Source organism: Schistocerca americana, chromosome X, assembly GCF_021461395.2.
Source record: "Schistocerca americana isolate TAMUIC-IGC-003095 chromosome X, iqSchAmer2.1, whole genome shotgun sequence".
In the NCBI taxonomy this organism is placed as follows: Eukaryota; Metazoa; Arthropoda; class Insecta; order Orthoptera; family Acrididae; genus Schistocerca; species Schistocerca americana.
Window position 1 is genome coordinate 524,238,307 of NC_060130.1, and position 20,806 is coordinate 524,259,112.

General features: G+C 39.5%; 1 protein-coding gene across 4 annotated transcripts in view; it reads right to left on the minus strand.

Moving 5' to 3' along the window:
- The window catches only part of LOC124554783 (testis-specific gene A8 protein-like), a 278,814-nt gene that overhangs the window by 165,311 nt on the left and 92,697 nt on the right, over positions 1-20,806 (minus strand). For 3 of the 4 annotated variants that reach the window (XM_047128432.1, XM_047128429.1, XM_047128430.1), the window contains one exon: positions 3,988-4,133. In XM_047128432.1, the coding sequence (XP_046984388.1) occupies positions 3,988-3,991 (4 nt within the window). In that variant the 5' untranslated portion in view covers positions 3,992-4,133. Of the gene's footprint in view, positions 1-3,987; positions 4,134-8,479; positions 8,626-20,806 lie in introns of all 4 variants that reach the window. The other variant, XM_047128431.1, reaches the window with a different exon arrangement.

Here is a 20,806-nt window from a genome sequence, read left to right on the forward strand (position 1 = left end):
AGCTTTACTTCTGGCAGTACCTTGTCTCCTACCTTTCTAACTTTACAGAAGCTCTCCTGCGAAGGCAAAGGTCCCGAGTTTGAGTCCCGGTCCGGTACACAGTTTTAATCTGCCAAGAAGTTTCAGTACTGCAATACCTTTTTTCTGCAAGCAGGTTGGTTTTATTTAGGATTCCAAAATACCATATTATTCCCCACTCTTTTTTCTACAAAAACGTACTGCCTATCAAGGAGTGCATCCTTCACTGGGCCACTGCAGGCTGGATAAGGAAGAGCAGACCAATGAGGTTTTGTGAGCTGCTCTTAGGTGCACAGACTTTTGCGAAGCCTTGCATGCTATCCAAGCATGACTCAAGGCCCACTCCCACAGTTTCCCTTCTGGCAGTACTACTACTTGTACCTTCCAAACTTCACAGAATTTCTCCTGCATACCTTGTGGAACTAGCATTCCTGGAGGAAAAGATATAGTGGAGAAATTGGTTAGCTAGAGCCTTGGGAATTGCTTCCAGGATGATATTTCAGTCTGCAATGGAGTGTGTGCCAATTTGAAACTTCCTGGCAGATTAAAACTGGATTCTACAACAGGACTTGAACAGTGGACTTTTGTATTTCACAAGTAAGTGCTCTAAGGACTCTCACAGGCAATAATTAATTTGAAGAACTTGAGAGGCTATGAAAAATATCTAGGGATTCCACCTTTCGTGTCTGCCTGGTGCCTGGCAGGCAGAACTCTCTCTTCCACTTCTGCTACCAAATCTTAAACTTCTGCTTTGACATGTTTTTAACTTTTACAATTTTTTTTTCCTAGCCCTCTTCCTGCAGCTTTGCCCGCATATACATTTGAGACATGTATTTAACGCATCCCCTCCTACCCCTCTCTGTCTCTTCTTCTTCCCTCTGCCTGTCTGTCTGTCCACCTCATTGTCTCACATTTATCCATCTGTATATGTCTCCCCCCCCTCTCTCTCTCTCCCCTTGTCCCCTCTCTCTAACCATGTTCCTCTCCTTCCCTCTGGCCATATCCTCCTCCCCCTTCCTCTTTCCATCTCTGCCTCCTCCTCTTCCACCTGCCCACCACCTCTCTATATCTCCCACCTGCTTCATTCAATTATTTGCCCCTGATGAATAGGGTGCCACGCAAAGCAGGTCAATAAAGCTGATCAATACTACAATATAACACACCTGTCATGCAGATTAGCTTACATGGCAAGGCTCACAAAACAGTTTCTTGCCCCTGACATGTACACTTACCTGCAAACCAGGTCGATTTGGCAGTCTGGTTCTGTTCCCACACAACAAATCTGTCTTGCAGTGCAACCTATACATCATAGACTGGAAAAAATACGTTTTAGTCCGTATCTCCACTCCTATTTGAGCTAGGAGGTTATAAGCCCCACACATAGGTTAAACACACAACAGCAGCATGACCCAAGCTCAGGCATTTGAAAAATTTAAATATTTAATTATCAGGTCCGCCATATATGTAATTATCAGGTTGAGATATTAAATAAGCATAAGGATGAACATCATGCTGTCTAGTTAATAATAAATCTTTTTTTACCATTTAAAGAAGCATCTACAGTGTTTTTCAATGGAATTGGGCATTTACTACGGAGGGAGGTGAGGGGTCAAACAAATTCACAATACTAATGCTTATTCCAACATCCCGGTCTTCAAGAGAGAGAACTATTGCAACAAATAGAAGATGCTCAAATATTCTCAAACTTTACAGTAAGAGAGGACTTGTTACACAAAGCAACTTCCAGCACAGGAACCTAGCAATCTCTGTATGAGCTTATGAGCTTCTTATTCAATACAGTCAACAATCATGTGTAATCCAGCATTATTCTACCTCTATACAATTCAATTTAGATGTATCTACCATTGCCTACACTTCATTCAAAATAACTTACAAGTTAATCTGTTGTTGCTCAATATTGCCAAAAGATTAACTGTTAGCTTGGTATGTACAGAGTGTTTCACTAAATGTGCTTGCCTCCTTAAGTTACGAAGCAATAGGCAACAGAAATATTTATTGTGGTAGGTCACCATAAGAAACGTTACACTGTCTGCGGAACTATGAACATCGTTTATTGTGTTGTTATCCAAAGAATTACAGCAAAGAGATACAATTCTTTAAATGGAATAATCGTTGTTTCTATCACGCAATGGAATCAGTAACACCAGCAGTGTATACATCAATTTAAATTGCATTCCTATCACTTTTAGTTTGGGAGCTACAACCCTTCAAAGTTTCAGGGGCAGATACCACACGTTGTACATAATACATGGCTGTGTTGTGGGTGATGGATGTTCTGGAGGTGGGAAGTTAATTCAATGTTCAAATGTGTGTCCATGTTCCTGAATGCCAATGCAATGTGCCTTCTAAAGGATCTACAGACGAGATGTAACATCACCAGTGTCACAGAGCAACATGCATCCTGTGCCGTTTCAGATCATCTGGGGATGTGGGCTCAGTGACAAACACGATCCTTTACATATCTCCACAAAAGGAAATCTAATGGTGTTAAATCGGGTGATCTTGCAGGCCATGAATGAGGAACATGGCATCCCAACCACCTTCCCACAAACCTGCTGTTTAGTTCTTCCACAACAGTGTGCGCAGAATGGGCTGGGTGACCATCGTGCTGCATCCACATACGGACTCTCATGTGTAGACACACACGTTCAAGGAGACCACCCAAACTGTCAATTATAAACGCGCAATATAATTCACCTGTCAGTGTACCTGGGAAGTAGTCTCAACCGATGATTTCATCCCCACGATTCCACAACATACGTTAATAGACCACCTACATTGCCGGTCGACAGGTCGTACCCACCGAGGATTGCCTGTGGCCCAGTAGTGCATGTTATGGCGATTCACTGTACCATAATTTGTGAACGTGGACTCATCTGAGAACTAACACCTTGCAAAGACTCCAGCATGAAATTACGCACGGTTCATTCACAGAATGTAACTCTTGCACGGAAATCATTCCCATGCAGCTACTGGGTCAGTGACAGGCAGTACGGGTGAAACCTGTGGGCATGTACTATACACCACACAGATGTGAGACTGACACCAGCGACTGCAGCAACGGCATGTGGATCGTGGTGTACTGCAGCCAAAACCAACTCCATAAGAACGTAATGGCTGCCAGATCTCTTCACCTAGGATATCTCGCAGCGTATGCCATGGCTGCTTCAGTGGCATCGTGTCGGCACTCGCCGAGCATCAGCAACATGTAAACGTACTCATTGTTCGTACATGCCATATTCATCCGATGCCAGTAACTGTGGTATATTGATCCCCATTTGTTTGTGTGGCTCGAACTGTCAGGTATAGGGCCGTGTGCGGTGACACTCGGCAGTCTAACAGCACATCGAGGAAGCTTCTCGCTCCGTGATACCAGCGACATTACAACTCAGCCACACCACATCTAGAAGGTGCGTTGCGTTATGCGCAGTGTGTGTGGTATCTGTGCCTGAAACTTTGAAGGGTTGTAGCTACCAAATTAAAAGTGATAGGAATCTAACTTAAATTGATGTATATACAGCTGGTGTTACTGATTCCAATGCATGATAGAAACAACTATCGTTCCAATTAAAAAATTGTATATTTTTGCTGTAACTCTTTGGATAATAACACAATAAACTATCTTCACAGCTCTGCAGACAGTGTAACATTCCTTATGGTGACCTACTGCAATAAATATTTCCACTGCCTATTACTTCGTAACTTACAGAGGCAAACACATTTAGTGAAACACCTTGTATATATTTACAGCTGTATAGCATGTCAGTTGGTTGAGAGCAAATCATCTGTATTGGACACATCACACTGACTTTAACTTGAACATTCCATTCACATTCTAACTGCAAAGTGTAATTACTGTAGCACAAAGATTTTACTAATGTTTCAATCACTGTCACTTTCTGAATCACACTGGATCATTATTAAATTACTTATAGATCTCTGACATCCTCATATTCACAGCAGTGTTTCTTTGTGTTTAGTTACTGCATCCATAGTGAAACTGCTTTTACAGGTTATCTAATGCTTTGAGTTGCACTTCCTGTCAACTGTGGTGGATGTTACATAGATGATCATGTTTACTTGTCACCAGGCACCTGTAAGCAACAGAAACACAGACAGCTATATCAACAATTTTATTAAGATGTTTCCAATATAACAGTGCAGCAAGAGTCAACTCAAGTGTTAGATACCACTTGTTTGCTTTGACCCATGACATATCTGTATTGTGTGATATCCTGCTGGTGTGGCATATTTCAAAGGTGTTGGGTCTGCAGAGGGTGTGTTGGAGTATGCGGTGACACACACTAGTGTGGGATGTTCATGATTCTGAAACATTTGTGGGTGGTGTTAGTGCCACTGGAGTCTCTGACTGCTGTTAGTGATACCAATATTTGAAGAGTTTATGGTTGTCTGTTATTGACATATTTTGATATTGGCAGTTAAGGGCAACATATTCTTTTTCAGGTTCTTATTTATTAGTGTAGGTATATTGTTTATGGGTACATGGGTAGAGATTTAATTTTATGTTTTTTTTTTTCCTCGTTATGGATGTGACAACTAAGATCACAAGCAGGTTCCTCCGTGTCGATATGGGGGACAATTTGTTAAGCATGATTAAATTTCTGTTTTGCTTCTGAATAATGGTACCACCCCAAACTGCAACTAAAAACAGCATTTGCAACTTTGAATTACAATGCAACAGCTCAGCAAACATTTCAAAATTATGTAGAATGCAAAATAAGTTACTGCAGACATGTCTTTCTACACCTACATCAATACAAATATTCCACAAGCCACTGTATGGTGCTTGGTGGAGGGTACCCTGTACCACTGCTAGTCATTTCCTTTGCTGTTCCACTTACAAATAGTGTGTGGGGAAAATGACTGCCTATATGCCTCCATATGAGCCCTCATTTTTTTGTACACCTTATCTTCATGGTCTTTACAATCAATGTATGTTGGTGGCAGTAGAATAGTTTGGCAGTCAGTGCCAGTTTTCTGTATATTCTCAATAGTGTTTCTCGAAAAGAACATCTTCCCTCCAGGGATTTCTGTTTGAGTTTCTGAAGTCTCTCTATAACACTAGTGTTGTTTGAATCTACTGCTAACAAATCTAGCAGCCTGCCTCTGAATTGCTTTGATGTCTTCCTTCAATCCAACCTAGAATGGATCCCAAACACTCTAGCACTACTCAAGAATCTGTCTCACCAGCATCCTATAAGCAGTCTCCTTTACAGGTAAACCACTCTTACCTAAAGTTCTCCCAATAAACTGAAGTTGACCATTTGCCTTCCCTACAACAGTTCTTACACGCTTGTTCCATTTCATATCGCTCTGCTACGTTATGCCCAGATATTTAAAGAACTTGACCGTGTAAAGCTGGTCACAAGTAATAATGTACCTGACCATTACAGGTTTGTTCTTTCTCCTCATCTGCATTAACTTATATGTTTACACATTCAGAGCTAGCTGCCATTCATCACATCAACTGGGAATTTTGTCTAAGTAATCTTGTATCTTTTTACAATAACTCAACTTCGACACCTTACTGTACAACACACAATCATCAGCAAACAGCAGCAGATTGCAGCCCACTCTGTTTGCCAAAGCATTTATGGATATCGAGAACAACAGTGGTCCTATCACACTTACCTGTGGCATTCCTGACAGTATCCCTGTCTCTGATGAACACTTGCCATTGAGGACAACTACTGGGTTCTACTACTTAAGAAGTCTTCAAGCCACACACATATCTGTAAACGTACTCCATGTGCTCCTACCTTTGTTAGCAGCCTTCAATGTAGCAGTAAAGACGAAATTATTCATGAGACAAGAAACCTAGTTCATTAAACGAGAAGTGTATATGTATGATCAAGGTTCATAATTAAGCAATAACACAAAATCGAGATCAGTGAGTGAATATGGTAACCTTGGAGCAGTCTTCACAGATGTGAATAATTTTCTAAATTTACGGTGCCTATAAGAAGATGGTGTGCATTTAACTAGGTTGGTGTCTGTAATATTCAAGGTGTTTACTCATATCTGCAAAACAGTCAGAAACTAATATGGTCTGATGGGAGTGAAAAATCAGATGTGCTAGCTGAAAAAGACAAATATACGCCTTATGACCCCATAGTGAAAGACTTTGGTATATAAAAGTATCACACAACACTAATTTCATAAAAATGGTGGTACGCTTACGTACAGAAGAAGATGACATGAAAAAGATTGTGAATCAAAAGAAAAACACTGGTAAATGCTCAACCACGCAATACTGAGAAATGATACATTACTATGTTTATCCATCAAAACGTTCATTCTCCATGCAATAAATTAATTTGAAATTATACTTATAATGAATTAATAAATGATTATGCCAAGTGTCTAATTGAGTAATAGTTGAGGGAGGATAAATCAGTGACAGTAAATTAGAGACCTATGAATTGTTGTTGCTGTTGTTGTGGTCTTCAGTCCTGAGACTGGTTTGACGCAGCTCTCCATGCTACCCTATCCTGACCAAGCTGCTTCATCTACCAGTACTTACTGCATCCTACATCCTTCTGAATCTGCTTAGTGTATTCATCTCTTGGTCTCCCACTATGATTTTTACCCTCCATGCTGGCCTCCAATGCTAAATTTGTGATCTCTTGATGCCTCAGAACATGTCCCACCAACTGGTCCCTTCTACTTATCAATTTGTGCCACAAACTCCTCTTCTCTCCAATTCTATTCAATACCTCCTCATTAGTTATGTGATCTACCCATCTAATCTTCAGCATTCTTCTGTAGCACCACATTTCGAAAGCTTCTATTCTCTTCTTGTCCAAACTATTTATCATCCATGTTTCACTTCCATACATGGCTACACTCCATACAAATACTTTCAGAAACGACTTTCAGAAACGACTTTCAGAAACGACTTTCAGAAACGACTTTCAGAAACGACTTCCTGACACTTAAATCTATACTCGATGTTAACAAATTTCTCTTCTTCACAAATGCTTTCCTTGCCATTGCCAGTCTACATTTTATATCTTCTCTACTTCGACCATTATCAGTTATTTTGCTCCCCAAATAGCAAAACTCCTTTACTACTTTAAGTGTCTCATTTCCTAATCTAATTCCCTCAGCGCCACCTGACTTAATTCGACTACATTCCATTATCCTTGTTTTGCTTTTGTTGATGTTCATCCTCCTTTCAAGACACTGTCCATTCCGTTCAGCTGCTGTTCAAGGTCCTTCGCTGTGTCTGACAGAATTACAATGTCTTCGGCGAACCTCAAAGTTTTTATTTCTTCCCCATGGATTTTAATTCCTACTCCGAATTTTTCTTTTGTTTCCTTTACCTATGAATTAGCAGTTTACAATTCTAGAGGGGTGGAAACTACATCTTCACTGAAAAAGGAGTACTGTAGAACTACTTTGTGTCTGTAACTCTTCTTGTGACTGACAGATTGCAGTGGTATGCAGGAGAGAGGGGGGGGGGGCATATAGGTGGTGTGCTGCCAGCTATATTTGACAGAACTGGCAACACAGCAAACAAGTGGCACTTGATAAAGAGCTACAATTGGCTAGTATTTGGCTGCTACAATTTTACAAAGAAGCAACTTATTAGTATGACATTGCACCCACCTATGACCTAATTGTGTGCTCCAATTCAGTTGGAAAGGGTGTCGAAATCGTTTTAGCCTTTCAGAAGGCAAGCTGGCCCATAATTTTTGGAAATGGTATATGCAATTGCAGCTGCTACTGCGAGACAGAGTTGACATCCAAGCTGGTTGCACACATGCTCTATTGGGGGACAGATTTGAATATCTTCCTGGGCAGGGGTGTACCTCACCATTACAGAAGCTTCCTAGGCACATGTGCCATGTGTGGATGAGCACTGTGTGTTGAAAAATGGCACTACCATACTGTTGTACCGGAGGCAACACATGAGGACACAGGATGTTCATGATATGCTGTTGCACCATTAGCATTCCTAAATCACTACCAGCTGTGACCTACAGTCATACCCGATGGCTCCCCACACTATAATGCCTGTAATAATACTGCTGTGCCTCTTCAAAACATTTGAAAAATAGGACCTCTCCAAAGATCGATACTAGCCAACAATAATCATTTGGGGTAATGCAGAACCACTATTCATTGCTGAATACAATGCAATGCATCTGTAGTTCATGCTCCCCAGTCATAGCACCACTCCAAATGCAATTGTTTGTGTTGTGATGTTAACAGCAACCTACGCATTGTGCAGCAATTTCCTAGTCCGGCTGTTGCACCAATGGTGCAGCATGGAACAGAACGTTGCATGGAGTCCAGAGTGATCACTCAACTTCTGACGCTGTTCATGCCCCTTATATACCCTACCAGACCTGGTAAAAAGACTGAACACAAACAACATTAATGCAGTTCTATCTGTCATGGAGAATTTACATACCTGACAATCGTGTGCAAGTGTAGGAAAAGTTCTGTTGACATCCAACTACTACTTCTGGGTGCTCCACATTCTTTGTGTCAGGATATGTACATTAAAAAAGAAAAAGACGACAAAACCTTGTTCATTTGTAGGTACTTTAACATAAACTGTAAAAAAAAAACGCAGAGTGCAAGAACTGAGGTAATGAATCTGTTCATCTCTTACAACCTAGAAATCAAGTTGCATTACCAAACATGAGAAACTTCTTGCACAGAAGTCCAGTTTCAATTAAATAATACTTAATGTCCTTCAGCATCAATACAAATCAGAAACACATATACTTAAGGTAGAGGTAGAATACTACTACAGCCAAACCACAAGGTTCCACTTGTAAAGTAATTAATCACAGAACAGCAAACCAACCACGCCCAGAACTAGATCAACTGGATTTTACAGCGAAAAGGGAGTCGAAGCATTTATACACGATTCACAATGCGTATGTCGTACAAGCTCAACACTTCCTGAAGGACATGGCGGTGAAGCTCATCTTTCATCTTATCATCAGAGCAGAACCACCATTCACACAAATGTTCCTTCAACTTTTGGAATAGGTGGTAGTCACTGAGTGCCATGTCTGGACTGTATGGCGGGTGGATGACAAAGTTTTTGCATGAGACTGACGGTTTGACAGGCGAACTGTAGGTGGGCGTTCTCATGGAGAATGCTTATGGCCTTGGTCAACATTCGTCTTCTCCAGTTCTGAATTGCCCTTTCGAGTTTCTTCAGTGTTTCACAGTACCTATCACCATTCACTGTTGTCCCAGCAGACAGAATGTCGGCCAACAGTACCCACTTCTGATCCCTAAACACAATTGCCATGACTTTACTGGGAGGCACTGTTTGTTTGAATTTTCATGGCTTGAGTGTAGAGGGATGCCACAAACCACATGACTATTGTTTCAGCTCAGGCATGAAGTGGAATGACTGCTTTTATCACATGTGACAATCGAGTCCAAGGAGCTGACCTTTTTGACTGCACTGCGGTGAAGAAATGCGCAGGAAGAATCAACTCACTGCCATTGTGGTCTTCTGTCAGGGTATGCAGTGTCCACCTTGCACACATCTTCAGATATTGCAATTTATCTGTTAAAAGCCTTTAGATGATGCTTCAGGAAATCCCAGGAACCAAAATTCAGTGAGCATCCAGAGTGATCCTCTGAACTTTGTGCATGGTTTCTACAACCTTCACGACTGCCCCTTTGGAAACTGACCCCTACCGCTCCTGCAAATGGTTCAAATGGCTCTGAGCACTATGGGACTTAACTTCTGAGGTCATCAGTCCCCTAGAACTTAGAACTACTTAAACCTAACTAACCTAAGGACATCACACACATCCATGCCCGAAGCAGGATTCGAACCTGCGACCGCAGTGGGTCGCGCGGTTCCAGACTGTAGCGCCTAGAACCGCTCGGCCACCTAGGCCGGCACCGCTCCTGCAGTAGCTTGTTTTGCATATTGCATGTTTTTAAAATGTTTGTTGAGCTGGTGTACTGTAATTCAAAGCTGCAAATGGATTTCGCAGTGACAGGTGATAAATTTCAACCAGTTTAATGCTTTTTGCATTCAAAAATTGAATAACTGTTAACATCTCATTTGATAGTAGCATTCAATGAGAGCCCCCTTTTGAATGGCTGTCAAACCAAGACTGAGCTTCCAAGTAACATTCAAGTGATGTGCGCTTCTGTTTAGGAGTGAAAGAAACAGGACTCAAGAATGTCACCAACAACCGTATTAACAATTTCACTATGTCCCCTAAAAATAGGAGACCTCACTTCTGGGGTTGTTCTTGTAGCTTTCCCACTTAAAAATAGAAATTTAAAAATAACCTACATAAACAACTGAAACACTCTTAGTGTAAAAAGAGGTCATGTGCTTAGAAATGAGAGTCTACAGCATTTCTACAATGAGCAATAAAGCCTGTCAACTGATCGATTTTTAGAAAGTATAATGCATGACTGTGGAGCATAACAAAAAGTGCCACAATGTTGGAAACTGACAGATTCACAAGAAATTCACACAATAAAATCAAATAGATTTAAAACATTATAAAATAAGAAAAAGAAAATAACAAAGAATATTAATAACACTTAGTCGAATGAAAATTCTTGAATTACCAGCAATACAATGGATCTTTTTAGCAATTTTTTAATGTAGTTGAGAAGTTTGCTGAGAAAAACATAACTCATGAAAGTTATATGCATACAACACCAAATACAGAGTAGGTACATCAAACAACAATTCTAATGGTGATGGACATACAGGAAGTACAGCAAGAAATTTGGCTAATGTGCATAAAAGATACCACAAGAGATGGGTCACTGGCTACGCCATCATCGGTATACCATTCTTAGTCCCTCGAGGTTCAATCAGCATGATAGCAGAGAATCTACCTAAGATAACTGTCAGAACCAGTTTACGGCATAATGGGGGAATGTATTTGGTATTAGGGAATTCTGACAAGAGTATGTTAGGGAGTGTAATGGAGTTGAATTAAGAGGCATAGGTTGTAGCTGGTAGATAGGTCTGTGGCATTGTAGTGCTCATGAAGCACAGTACCCTGGACGGGTCTCTTAAGGACGAGACGTAGAGTTTAGGATCTAAGTGATAGTTCTCTTGATATTAAGATCAGAAATATGACTGTACTGGTTTTATCATGGACTTCTTTTTGTAAATAATTAATGTTAATCTCTTCTTACACAACTTCTGTGTGTTTCACAATGTAGTGATAATACACTATTATGTAACATTGTTTTTAGTTGATTTTTTGTTTTTTTAGTGGAAGAAAATGTGTAATACTTAAGGACCAGTACAGCACCTAATGTACAGAAGTACCACCTGGACCATGAAACAAACAAACCAGCAAACAAATTCTGCAGGTAGCACTACCAAGAAAAAAAAATTACAAATGCCAGCTATCACTTCAATTCAGATGGAATATGGCACAATCTCATAGAATTTTTTTTCAATTCCCACAACGAATGCAAATAAAATCACAACTTACGCAAATTTACATGCTCACACAGCCTGACAATGAAGTATCAATATCATCTCCTGAGGCTTAGTGGCTTCCACTAGGTCTTTGCCCATCCTGGTTAACTTTTCACTGTCACTTTACATTGCATCTGAAATTTGTACAGAGTAGCATTTTCTTTGTATATCACCAAGATATATTTTTATTTGGTTACTATGTGGTACTTCTCGGAGGCCGAAAGCTAACAAGGGGCAGATGGTAGCAACCTTGAAAATCCCTGTTTGAACAAAGGAGAAAAAGGAAGGGCTATCATGGGTACCAACCTTTTAGAAACTATTTCTTTTTTACTTACCAATGAACATTAATTTTCAGATAGGAGAAATCCAACACTGGAAAAATGAATGATGGGGTCAAAACATTTACGAGTAAATGCACAAACCTGGAAAGGGGCACTTGGAAAATTAAGCTCAACACGGAAAATGCTGGTACAGCCTCGTGTACTAGGTAGTGGAACAACTGACCATTTATTGCATACCATTACATAGAGACAGCAAAAATACAAGACAATGGCTGGCAAGTACATACCTTCAGGAAGTGAAATTTTAAATACTTTAATTTCTGCATTTTAAAGTAGAAAATTTGTCTCCAATTGCCCTCACAACAGGTGGGTTTCCCGCAACCTGAGGTCTAAGTGAGCGGTATATGAGGAAGGAATTAACATGTTTGAGAGCTGGAACATTTTTTCTGCTTTAAAATACTTTTAAATGTGTTTCTCAGCAGCAATTGAAATGCCACCCCCTGAATGTAAGTACTGACACGCCATCCTGCTTTGAATTTGACAGTTGACTCAAGTGAACTTTCCTTTTGATACTAAAAAATAATTATATAAAGACTGACTAACATATACATTGCTACCTCACAATAACTACAACTCACTCATAGTGTGTTGGCTATACCACATCCTGTGCACTAGTAAATATTTATGCTGGAAGAATTAGAGCAGTGATATTCAACCTGCATACGCATACCCCCACGGGTACATGACGAGTTCATAGGGGGTATGCAAAATTTAAAATATACATACTATGAGTATACTGTAATATGTTTCCTGAATTATCGCAAATAATAAAAACTATTACAGCCAGAGGGATCTGAATTGTCTTCTATCCAAGAATCCATTTTACTGACTCTACTGGTATACCTAACAATAATGTTTTACAGCTGCACTAGCTAATGATTTATACTGTTTGTTTCAAAACACTGCCAACAATAAGAGTGTCTCCAAATGTACATTACTGACTGATTTACAATCTTTCCATACCCAGTGTATTTTCATGACTTATGTGCAGGTTTGTTTTCTTTACTCACAGGCCTCACTTCTCATTATTTATATTTGTGAACTAACTTTCAGATTATCACTGCTGAATTTATTTTCATTATTGCGGTATATGTTTTAACTTTCTTTGTAAGATGGATAAATTTGTTACAGGAGGAAAATATAAAATCAATTATACAAGTAATAGTAGTGTTCAACCACCACCAGTAAAAAAACAATGTGTGTTCTATCAAAGGGCATCACTGAAAACAGTGTTAAAGTTGAACCACCTATGAGCAAGTCAAAAAACCCGAGAAATGTGACAAACAGATATTACAGTGAATCTTACATTAAATATGGATTTGTATCAAATATGTGTGTTGCACTACTTCCCCTCTGAATTATTTACAACCAAACTCTGTCGAATAATTCTATGAACCCATCCCTATGTCACCAACATTTGGTAACCAGTTCCGCCTATCAAAAAATACAAGTCGATAAAATTTTTCAGGTGCATAGTAGAAAATTTCAATAAAATTTAAAATGTATTAAAAAATGACAAAGCTGGTACTGGAGAAATCTATGAGTAGGTGTTGCTAGTTGCAAAAAATAAATCAGCTCTTCTTATTCCTGGTTCTTTGATTATAACAGAAAAAGTTACACAAAAATTCCACTAAAGTAATGAAATATAACTCCAAATTCTGACAACTGTAGGGCATAGAATTCATGATACGGCAAAGATATTGTTGATCAAATAGTAGAAAATAATAAAATGAACAAAAGATTTGCCATTCAAATCAATGAACAGGTGGCCGTGTCTGATGAAGCTGAACTACTTATACACGTTCGAAATTCTGAGATGCTGATGAAATTCTAGGATATATACAATTATCAAAATACAACTCTGGAGAGGAAATTTTTTAATCTCTCTACAATTTTATAAGATTAAAATTAAGTTTGTCATGGGACTGGTGCGTAAGTTTGTCATGGAACTGGTGTGTAAGTTTGTCCACAGATGCTGCTGCTTCATTGACAGGTAAAAAGTGATCTTATTGCTCATATTCGTGATATTCATCACAATATAATTTGGGAAAATTACATTATACACAAAGAAAATATGGCTGTGAAAAAAAAAAAAAAAATAACTCCTGCTTTACACAAAGTATTGAACACTGCTATAAAAGTAGTTGATTTAATAATGTCATGTGGACTGAATTACTGTCATTTCAAAAGTGTGTGGAGTTAGGAGCTAAACACAAATGTTTTTGCATGCCAAGGTACACTGTTTATCGTGAGGGCACATACTGACTTGTCTTTCTGGACTTAAAAATGAGGTAAAATGATTCCTTACAAAATTGGAATCTGATATGGTTAAGCATTTTGAAGATGGAAAGCGGATTTCCCAGCGAGCTTATTTGCAGATATACAGGGTGCGTCAAAAAAATGTATACACACTTTGAACTGTCATAGACAATTTATTTCCCATTCTACAAGGTTAAATATCTGTGAGAAAGGAATGTTATGTTTCTTCAACAGGTGGCAGCAGTGGCAAGGAAGTAACTGCAACATGGCGGACGTGCGTTTGAGCTTTGAAGCATGGAAGCAGATAATTAAGTGGTACTGGAAGTTTGAGAATGTAGCTGTGGTTCGAAGACAGTGGAGAAATGAGTATGGTACAGAACCACCTTCAAGGTTAACAATTACATGTCCATGAGACAAATTCGAAATTCATGGAACGGTGTGTGATGTGCATAAAGGTCGATCAGGGAGACCTCGTACAGCTACAAGTGATGATTCCACAACTGCGGTCTTGGAACTGTTTCAGCGTTCGCCTCAAAAATCTTCACGGCAAGCGGCACGTGAGAGTAATGTAAGTGCTAGTAGTGTGCTACGCATTCTGAAGAAAGGCAAGTTTCGTGTGTACATTCCAAGGCTGGTGCAACAGCTAAGTGACGACGATCCAGATCGAAGGTTAGAATTTTGTGAATGGGTTCAGGAGATGGTGAGACGTGAACCGGGAATTATGCGTAGCATAATTTGGCCGAATGAAGCCCAATTCAAACTCAATGGAACTGTCAATAGGCACAATTGTGTGTACTGGGCTCATGATAATCCTCACATAACAGTTTAAAAGGCTGTGAATTTGCCTGGTGTAAATGTGTGGTGTGGTTTGTCTGCAAGGGGACTCATTGGGCCTTTCCACTTTGAAGGTAGTGTTACTGGAGAAACGTACCTAACAATGCTTAGTGGTGACTCGTACTCAGAAATTTATTGATGCTGAAGGCCACCAGTTTGAACATTAATCACATTTGGAAAGTACATTTATTTTTCTAATTGGACTTTAAGTTTTCCATTTAGAAATTTAACATTGTAGAACAGGAAATAAATTTTCTATGAAGCTTCAAAGTGTGTATACATTTTTTTGACGCACCCTGTATTCAACAAATTTAAAAAGCTCAACCTTCAACTCCGAGGTTTTGATTATATTTTTGAGGCTTATGAGAAAGTAAAGGGATTTTTATTTTGGATTGATTGTGTTAATAAAGAGGATATTGCAGTTGCTCCAACTGTGTTAGAAAACAATGGGAAAATGACGTTAGGCTTGCTGATGGACTTTTGGAAACAGTGAAATGCCACCTAAAAAATCTCATGTGTCAGTTTTTAAAATACTTTCCAGAAATTGAGAAATGCAATAAACCACAAAAATGGATTACAGATTCATTTTGCATCACCACCAATTCCCCCTATCTCCTTACAAAATTAAAAGAAAGTTTTTTGGAAATGTCCATTGACAGTTCACTGAAAATAAAAATAAAAAACATGTCACTATGTGATTTCTTGTCTAATGCACACAAAAAGTAAACTGAACTCCACAACACTGCAATTACACACTCACTTTTTACTAATTTTATAATCTATTTTAGATATGGTTATGTATAATTTGAAGTAAGGTTCACTCTTTGGACTCTGCCTAGGAGCACAGACTAAAATGGAAAATTTTTCGGAAGAAATAACAATGGGCTAGAGGATCCATCAAAAGCATAAGCACAGACATAGATGGCATCAGATCCGGGAAAAGTAGTAAAAATGGAAAGACTAATTATGTGTCCAGGTACACTAACTGCAGGATAGAATTTAATAACAGACAGGTTATTGTTAATATAGGCAATTACCTCACCTGTTTATTCATGACACGGGAGGGGGTAGAGTAGAATCTAAGCAACTTGATGTAGTGCTATAGAATACAAAATGAAAGTCACTACTGGTACTGGTTCTACCAGCTTCAATGATACATGATGAGTTAGTTAAGAATGGAATTTTTATTACAAAATTTTATGTGAAGTATTCAAAATTGTGTCGACACAACTTGTTATTTCTTTGTTCCATGAGAGAAACAGCAGCAGCTTAGTGAAGAGCATCTTCAGAGCTGTAAGAATTCAAAACAAAAACCAACAGCACAGTTCCATCTCACAGTCGGAGGCTACCCGTTTGAGAATTGGAGCACCGAGTTCCTTCTGTGGGTTTTATATTTTAACAACAACAACAAGAATAATAATAAACTTTTGATATGTTAGCATTTATACATGAAATGTGTATTGTGCACATGAACATGGTGTATGTGTTATGCCAATAGAACTGTGATGAGAAAGTGTTTTCGTGAAATCTGGCAGTATCAATAATGTAACAACAAAAATAATCAATTATTGATAATATAAATGGACATATAAAAAAATCTACTCACCAAGAGGCAGCAGGGGAAAACACACACACACACACACACACACACACACACACACACAAAAGGGCAACACTTCTTCTGGTGGAAGAGTTGAAGGGGAAGAGGGATGAAGGAAAAGGACTGGAGAGGTTTAGGGAAAGGGCTACAGTTTAGAAAAGAAGCACAGGTCAGGGGAGACTTACAGGACAGGATGAGAAGGAAAGACAGACTGTTGGAGGTTTTCAAATTTCGTCTGGTGCAGTTCCAACAATCAGTCTTTCCTTCTCATCCCATCCAGCAAATCTCTCCTGACCCAGAGTTCTGGGTAACTTCTAAACTGTACCCCTTTCCCTCAGCCTCTCCAGACCTTTTCTTTCAGCCCTCTTACTTCCCCTTCAACTCTTCTGCCAGAAGGAGCCACTGGCTCCGAAAGCTTGTAAAACTTAAATCCTTTTGTGTGTGTGATTCCCTGCCACCGCTTGGTGAGTAGACTTTATCAGAATCAATATTGTAATTTATAAAGTATTTTGAAAAGATCATATTAGAGGAATTTCTCACCAAATTCAACTATAGTTCAAGTTTAAATCTTGGCGATTGAAAATGTGTAAGATTTTTGGCAAGAGAATAATCTGCAATCTAGTGACCAAATATTAAAGGGTTATTTTGGGAAGAAGCAACTAAGTTCGTGGAAGGCAATTTTAAAGTTAAAAAGGGAACGACGAAGGGCAATAAATGTAACTAGATTCTTGGGAAGTAGATTCAGTTATAAATTTGACTTCTCATTAAATTAACATTTTGGTTACAGAGGTCAGAGGTGATAGGATTTAATGGCTATGAAATGGTGATTATCTCTGATCAATTGGATTTATGACAGTTCTTTTGAGAAGAAGTAATTGCTATAAAGTGACAGTGAGGCGTAGCGCAGTATGCCGATCCTGCCTTGGAGGCGGTTAAGTGGTGACGCGAGACTGGATGTGCACGTAGTTTATGTATCAGCCGATAGAGGACAATATTGGATAGGGGGACTGTGATTTTAGTTTTGACTGTGCCCACTAGAGTATTTTTCATAAACTGTTCTAGTATTGTCATAAAGTGTTATTATATCTTTTTGTGTATGTAAAATGTTATAAACGTGTTTTAGCAGTATGAATGATGCATGAGTGCGGTTTAAGGTTAATATGAAGATAATCCATGGTCTAAGGGTAGCGTTTTTGATTCATAATCAAAACGTCTTCGGTCCCGGGTTCGATCCCCGCCACTGCCTAAATTTTGATAAATAATCAGCATTGGCGGCCAAAGACTTCCGGCATAAAAAGTCAGCCTCATTCTGCCAACGGCCTTGTCAAAGAGGGCGGAGGAGCGGATAGAGGTTCAGGGCACTCTCTTGTCTAGGGGTGGGAAATTGCCCCTAAAGGCGGAAGAATCAGCAACGATCAACGACATGAGGATGCAGAAGGCAATGGAAACCACTGCATTAAAGACACATAACGTGTATCCACAGGACATGTGGCCTGTAATTCAAGAAGTGTCATGATGATCTCTCCATTGGCATAAGATTCCGGAATAGTCCCCCATTCGGATCTCCGGGAGGTGACTGCCAAGGGGGAGGTTACCATGAGAAAAAGATTGAATAATCTACAAAAGGATAGCGTTCTACGAGTCGGGGCGTGGAATGTCAGAAGCTTGAACGTGGTAGGGAAACTAGAAAATCTGAAAAGGGAAATGCAAAAGCTCAATCTAGATATAGTAGGGGTCAGTGAAGTGAAGTGGAAGGAAGACAAGGATTTCTGGTCAGATGAGTATCGGGTAATATCAACAGCAGCAGAAAATGGTATAACAGGTGTAGGATTTGTTATGAATAGGAAGGTAGGGCAGAGGGTGTGTTACTGTGAACAGTTCAGTGACCGGGTTGTTCTAATCAGAATCGACAGCAGACCAACACCGACAACGATAGTTCAGGTATACATGCCGACGTCGCAAGCTGAAGATGAACAGATAGAGAAAGTGTATGAGGATATTGAAAGGGTAATGCAGTATGTAAAGGGGGACGAAAATCTAATAGTCATGGGCAAGTGGAATGCAGTTGTAGGGGAAGGAGTAGAAGAAAAGGTTACAGGAGAATATGGGTTTGGGACAAGGAATGAAAGAGGAGAAAGACTAATTGAGTTCTGTAACAAGTTTCAGCTAGTAATAGTGAATACCCTGTTCAAGAATCACAAGAGGAGGAGGTATACTTGGAAAAGGCCGGGAGATATGGGAAGATTTCAATTAGATTACATCAGGGTCAGACAGAGATTCCGAAATCAGATACTGGATTGTAAGGCGTACCCAGGAGCAGATATAGACTCAGATCACAATATAGTAGTGATGAAGAGTAGGCTGAAGTTCAAGACATTAGCCAGGAAGAATCAATACGCAAAGAAGTGGGATACGGAAGTACTAAGGAATGACGAGATACGTTTGAAGTTCTCTAACGCTATAGATACAGCAATAAGGAATAGCGCAGTAGGCAGTACAGTTGAAGAGGAATGGACATCTCTAAAAAGGGCCATCACAGAATTTGGGAAGGAAAACATAGGTACAAAGAAGGTAGCTGCGAAGAAACCATGGGTAACAGAAGAAATACTTCAGTTGATTGATGAAAGGAGGAAGTACAAACATGTTTCGGGAAAATCAGGAATACAGAAATACAAGTCGCTGAGGAATGAAATAAATACGAAGTGCAGGGAAGCTAAGGCGAAATGGCTGCAGGAAAAATGTGAAGACATCGAAAAAGATATGATTGTCGGAAGGACAGACACAGCACACAGGAAAGTCAAAACAACCTTTGGTGACATTAAAAGCAACGGTGGTAACATTAAGAGTGCAACGGGAATTCCACTGTTAAATGCAGAGGAGAGAGCAGATAGGTGGAAAGAATACATTGAAAGCCTCTATGAGGGTGAAGATTTGTGATAGAAGAAGAAACACGAGTCGATTTAGAAGAGATAGGGGATCCAGTATTAGAATCGGAATTTAAAAGAGCTTTGGAGGACTTACGGTCAAATAAGGCAGAAGGGATACATAACATTCCATCAGAATTTCTAAAATCATTGGGGGAAGTGGCAACAAAACGACTATTCACGTTGGTGTGTAGAATATATGAGTCTGGTGATATACCATCTGACTTTCGGAAAAGCATCATCCACACAATTCCGAAGACGGCAAGAGCTGACAAGTGCGAGAATTATTGCACAATCAGCTTAACAGCTCATGCATCGAAGCTGCTTACAAGAATAATATACAGAAGAATGGAAAAGAAAATTGAGAATGCACTAGGTGACGATCAGTTTGGCTTCAGGAAAAGTAAAGGGACGAGAGAGGCAATTCTGACGTTACGGCTAATAATGGAAGCAAGGCTAAAGAAAAATCAAGACACTTTCATATGATTTGTCGACCTGGAAAAAGCGTTCGACAATATAAAATGGTGTAAGCTGTTCGAGATTCTGAAAAAGTAGGGATAAGCTATAGGGAGAGACGGGTCATATACAATATGTACAACAACCAAGAGGGAATAATAAGAGTGGACGACCAAGAACGAAGTGCTCGTATTAAGAAGGGTGTAAGACAAGGCTGTAGCCTTTCGCCCCTACTCTTCAATCTGTACATCGAGGAAGCAATGATGGAAATAAAAGAAAGGTTCAGGAGTGGAATTAAAATACAAGGTGAAAGGATATCAATGATACGATTCGCTGATGACATTGCTATCCTGAGTGAAAGTGAAGAAGAATTAAATGATCTGCTGAACGGAATGAACAGTCTAATGAGTACACAGTATGGTTTGAGAGTAAATCAGAGAAAGACGAAGGTAATGAGAAGTAGTAGAAATGAGAACAGCGAGAAACTTAACATCAGGATTGATGGTCACGAAGTCAATGAAGTTTAGGAATTCTGCTACCTAGGCAGTAAAATAACCAATGATGGATGGAGCAAGGAGGACATCAAAAGCAGACTCGCTATGGCAAAAAAGGCATTTCTGGCCAAGAGACGTCTACTAATATCAAATACCAGCCATAATTTGAGGAAGAAATTTCTGAGGATGTACGTCTGGAGTACAGCATTGTATGGTAGTGAAACATGGACTGTGGGAAAACCGGAACAGAAGAGAATCAAAGCATTTGAGATGTGGTGCTATAGACGAATGTTGAAAATTAGGTGGACTGATAAGGTAAGGAATGACACTGAACATTCAGTGATGTCATCTTGCAGCACCTTCTCCAATTGCTCCCCGATTATCCATCATTC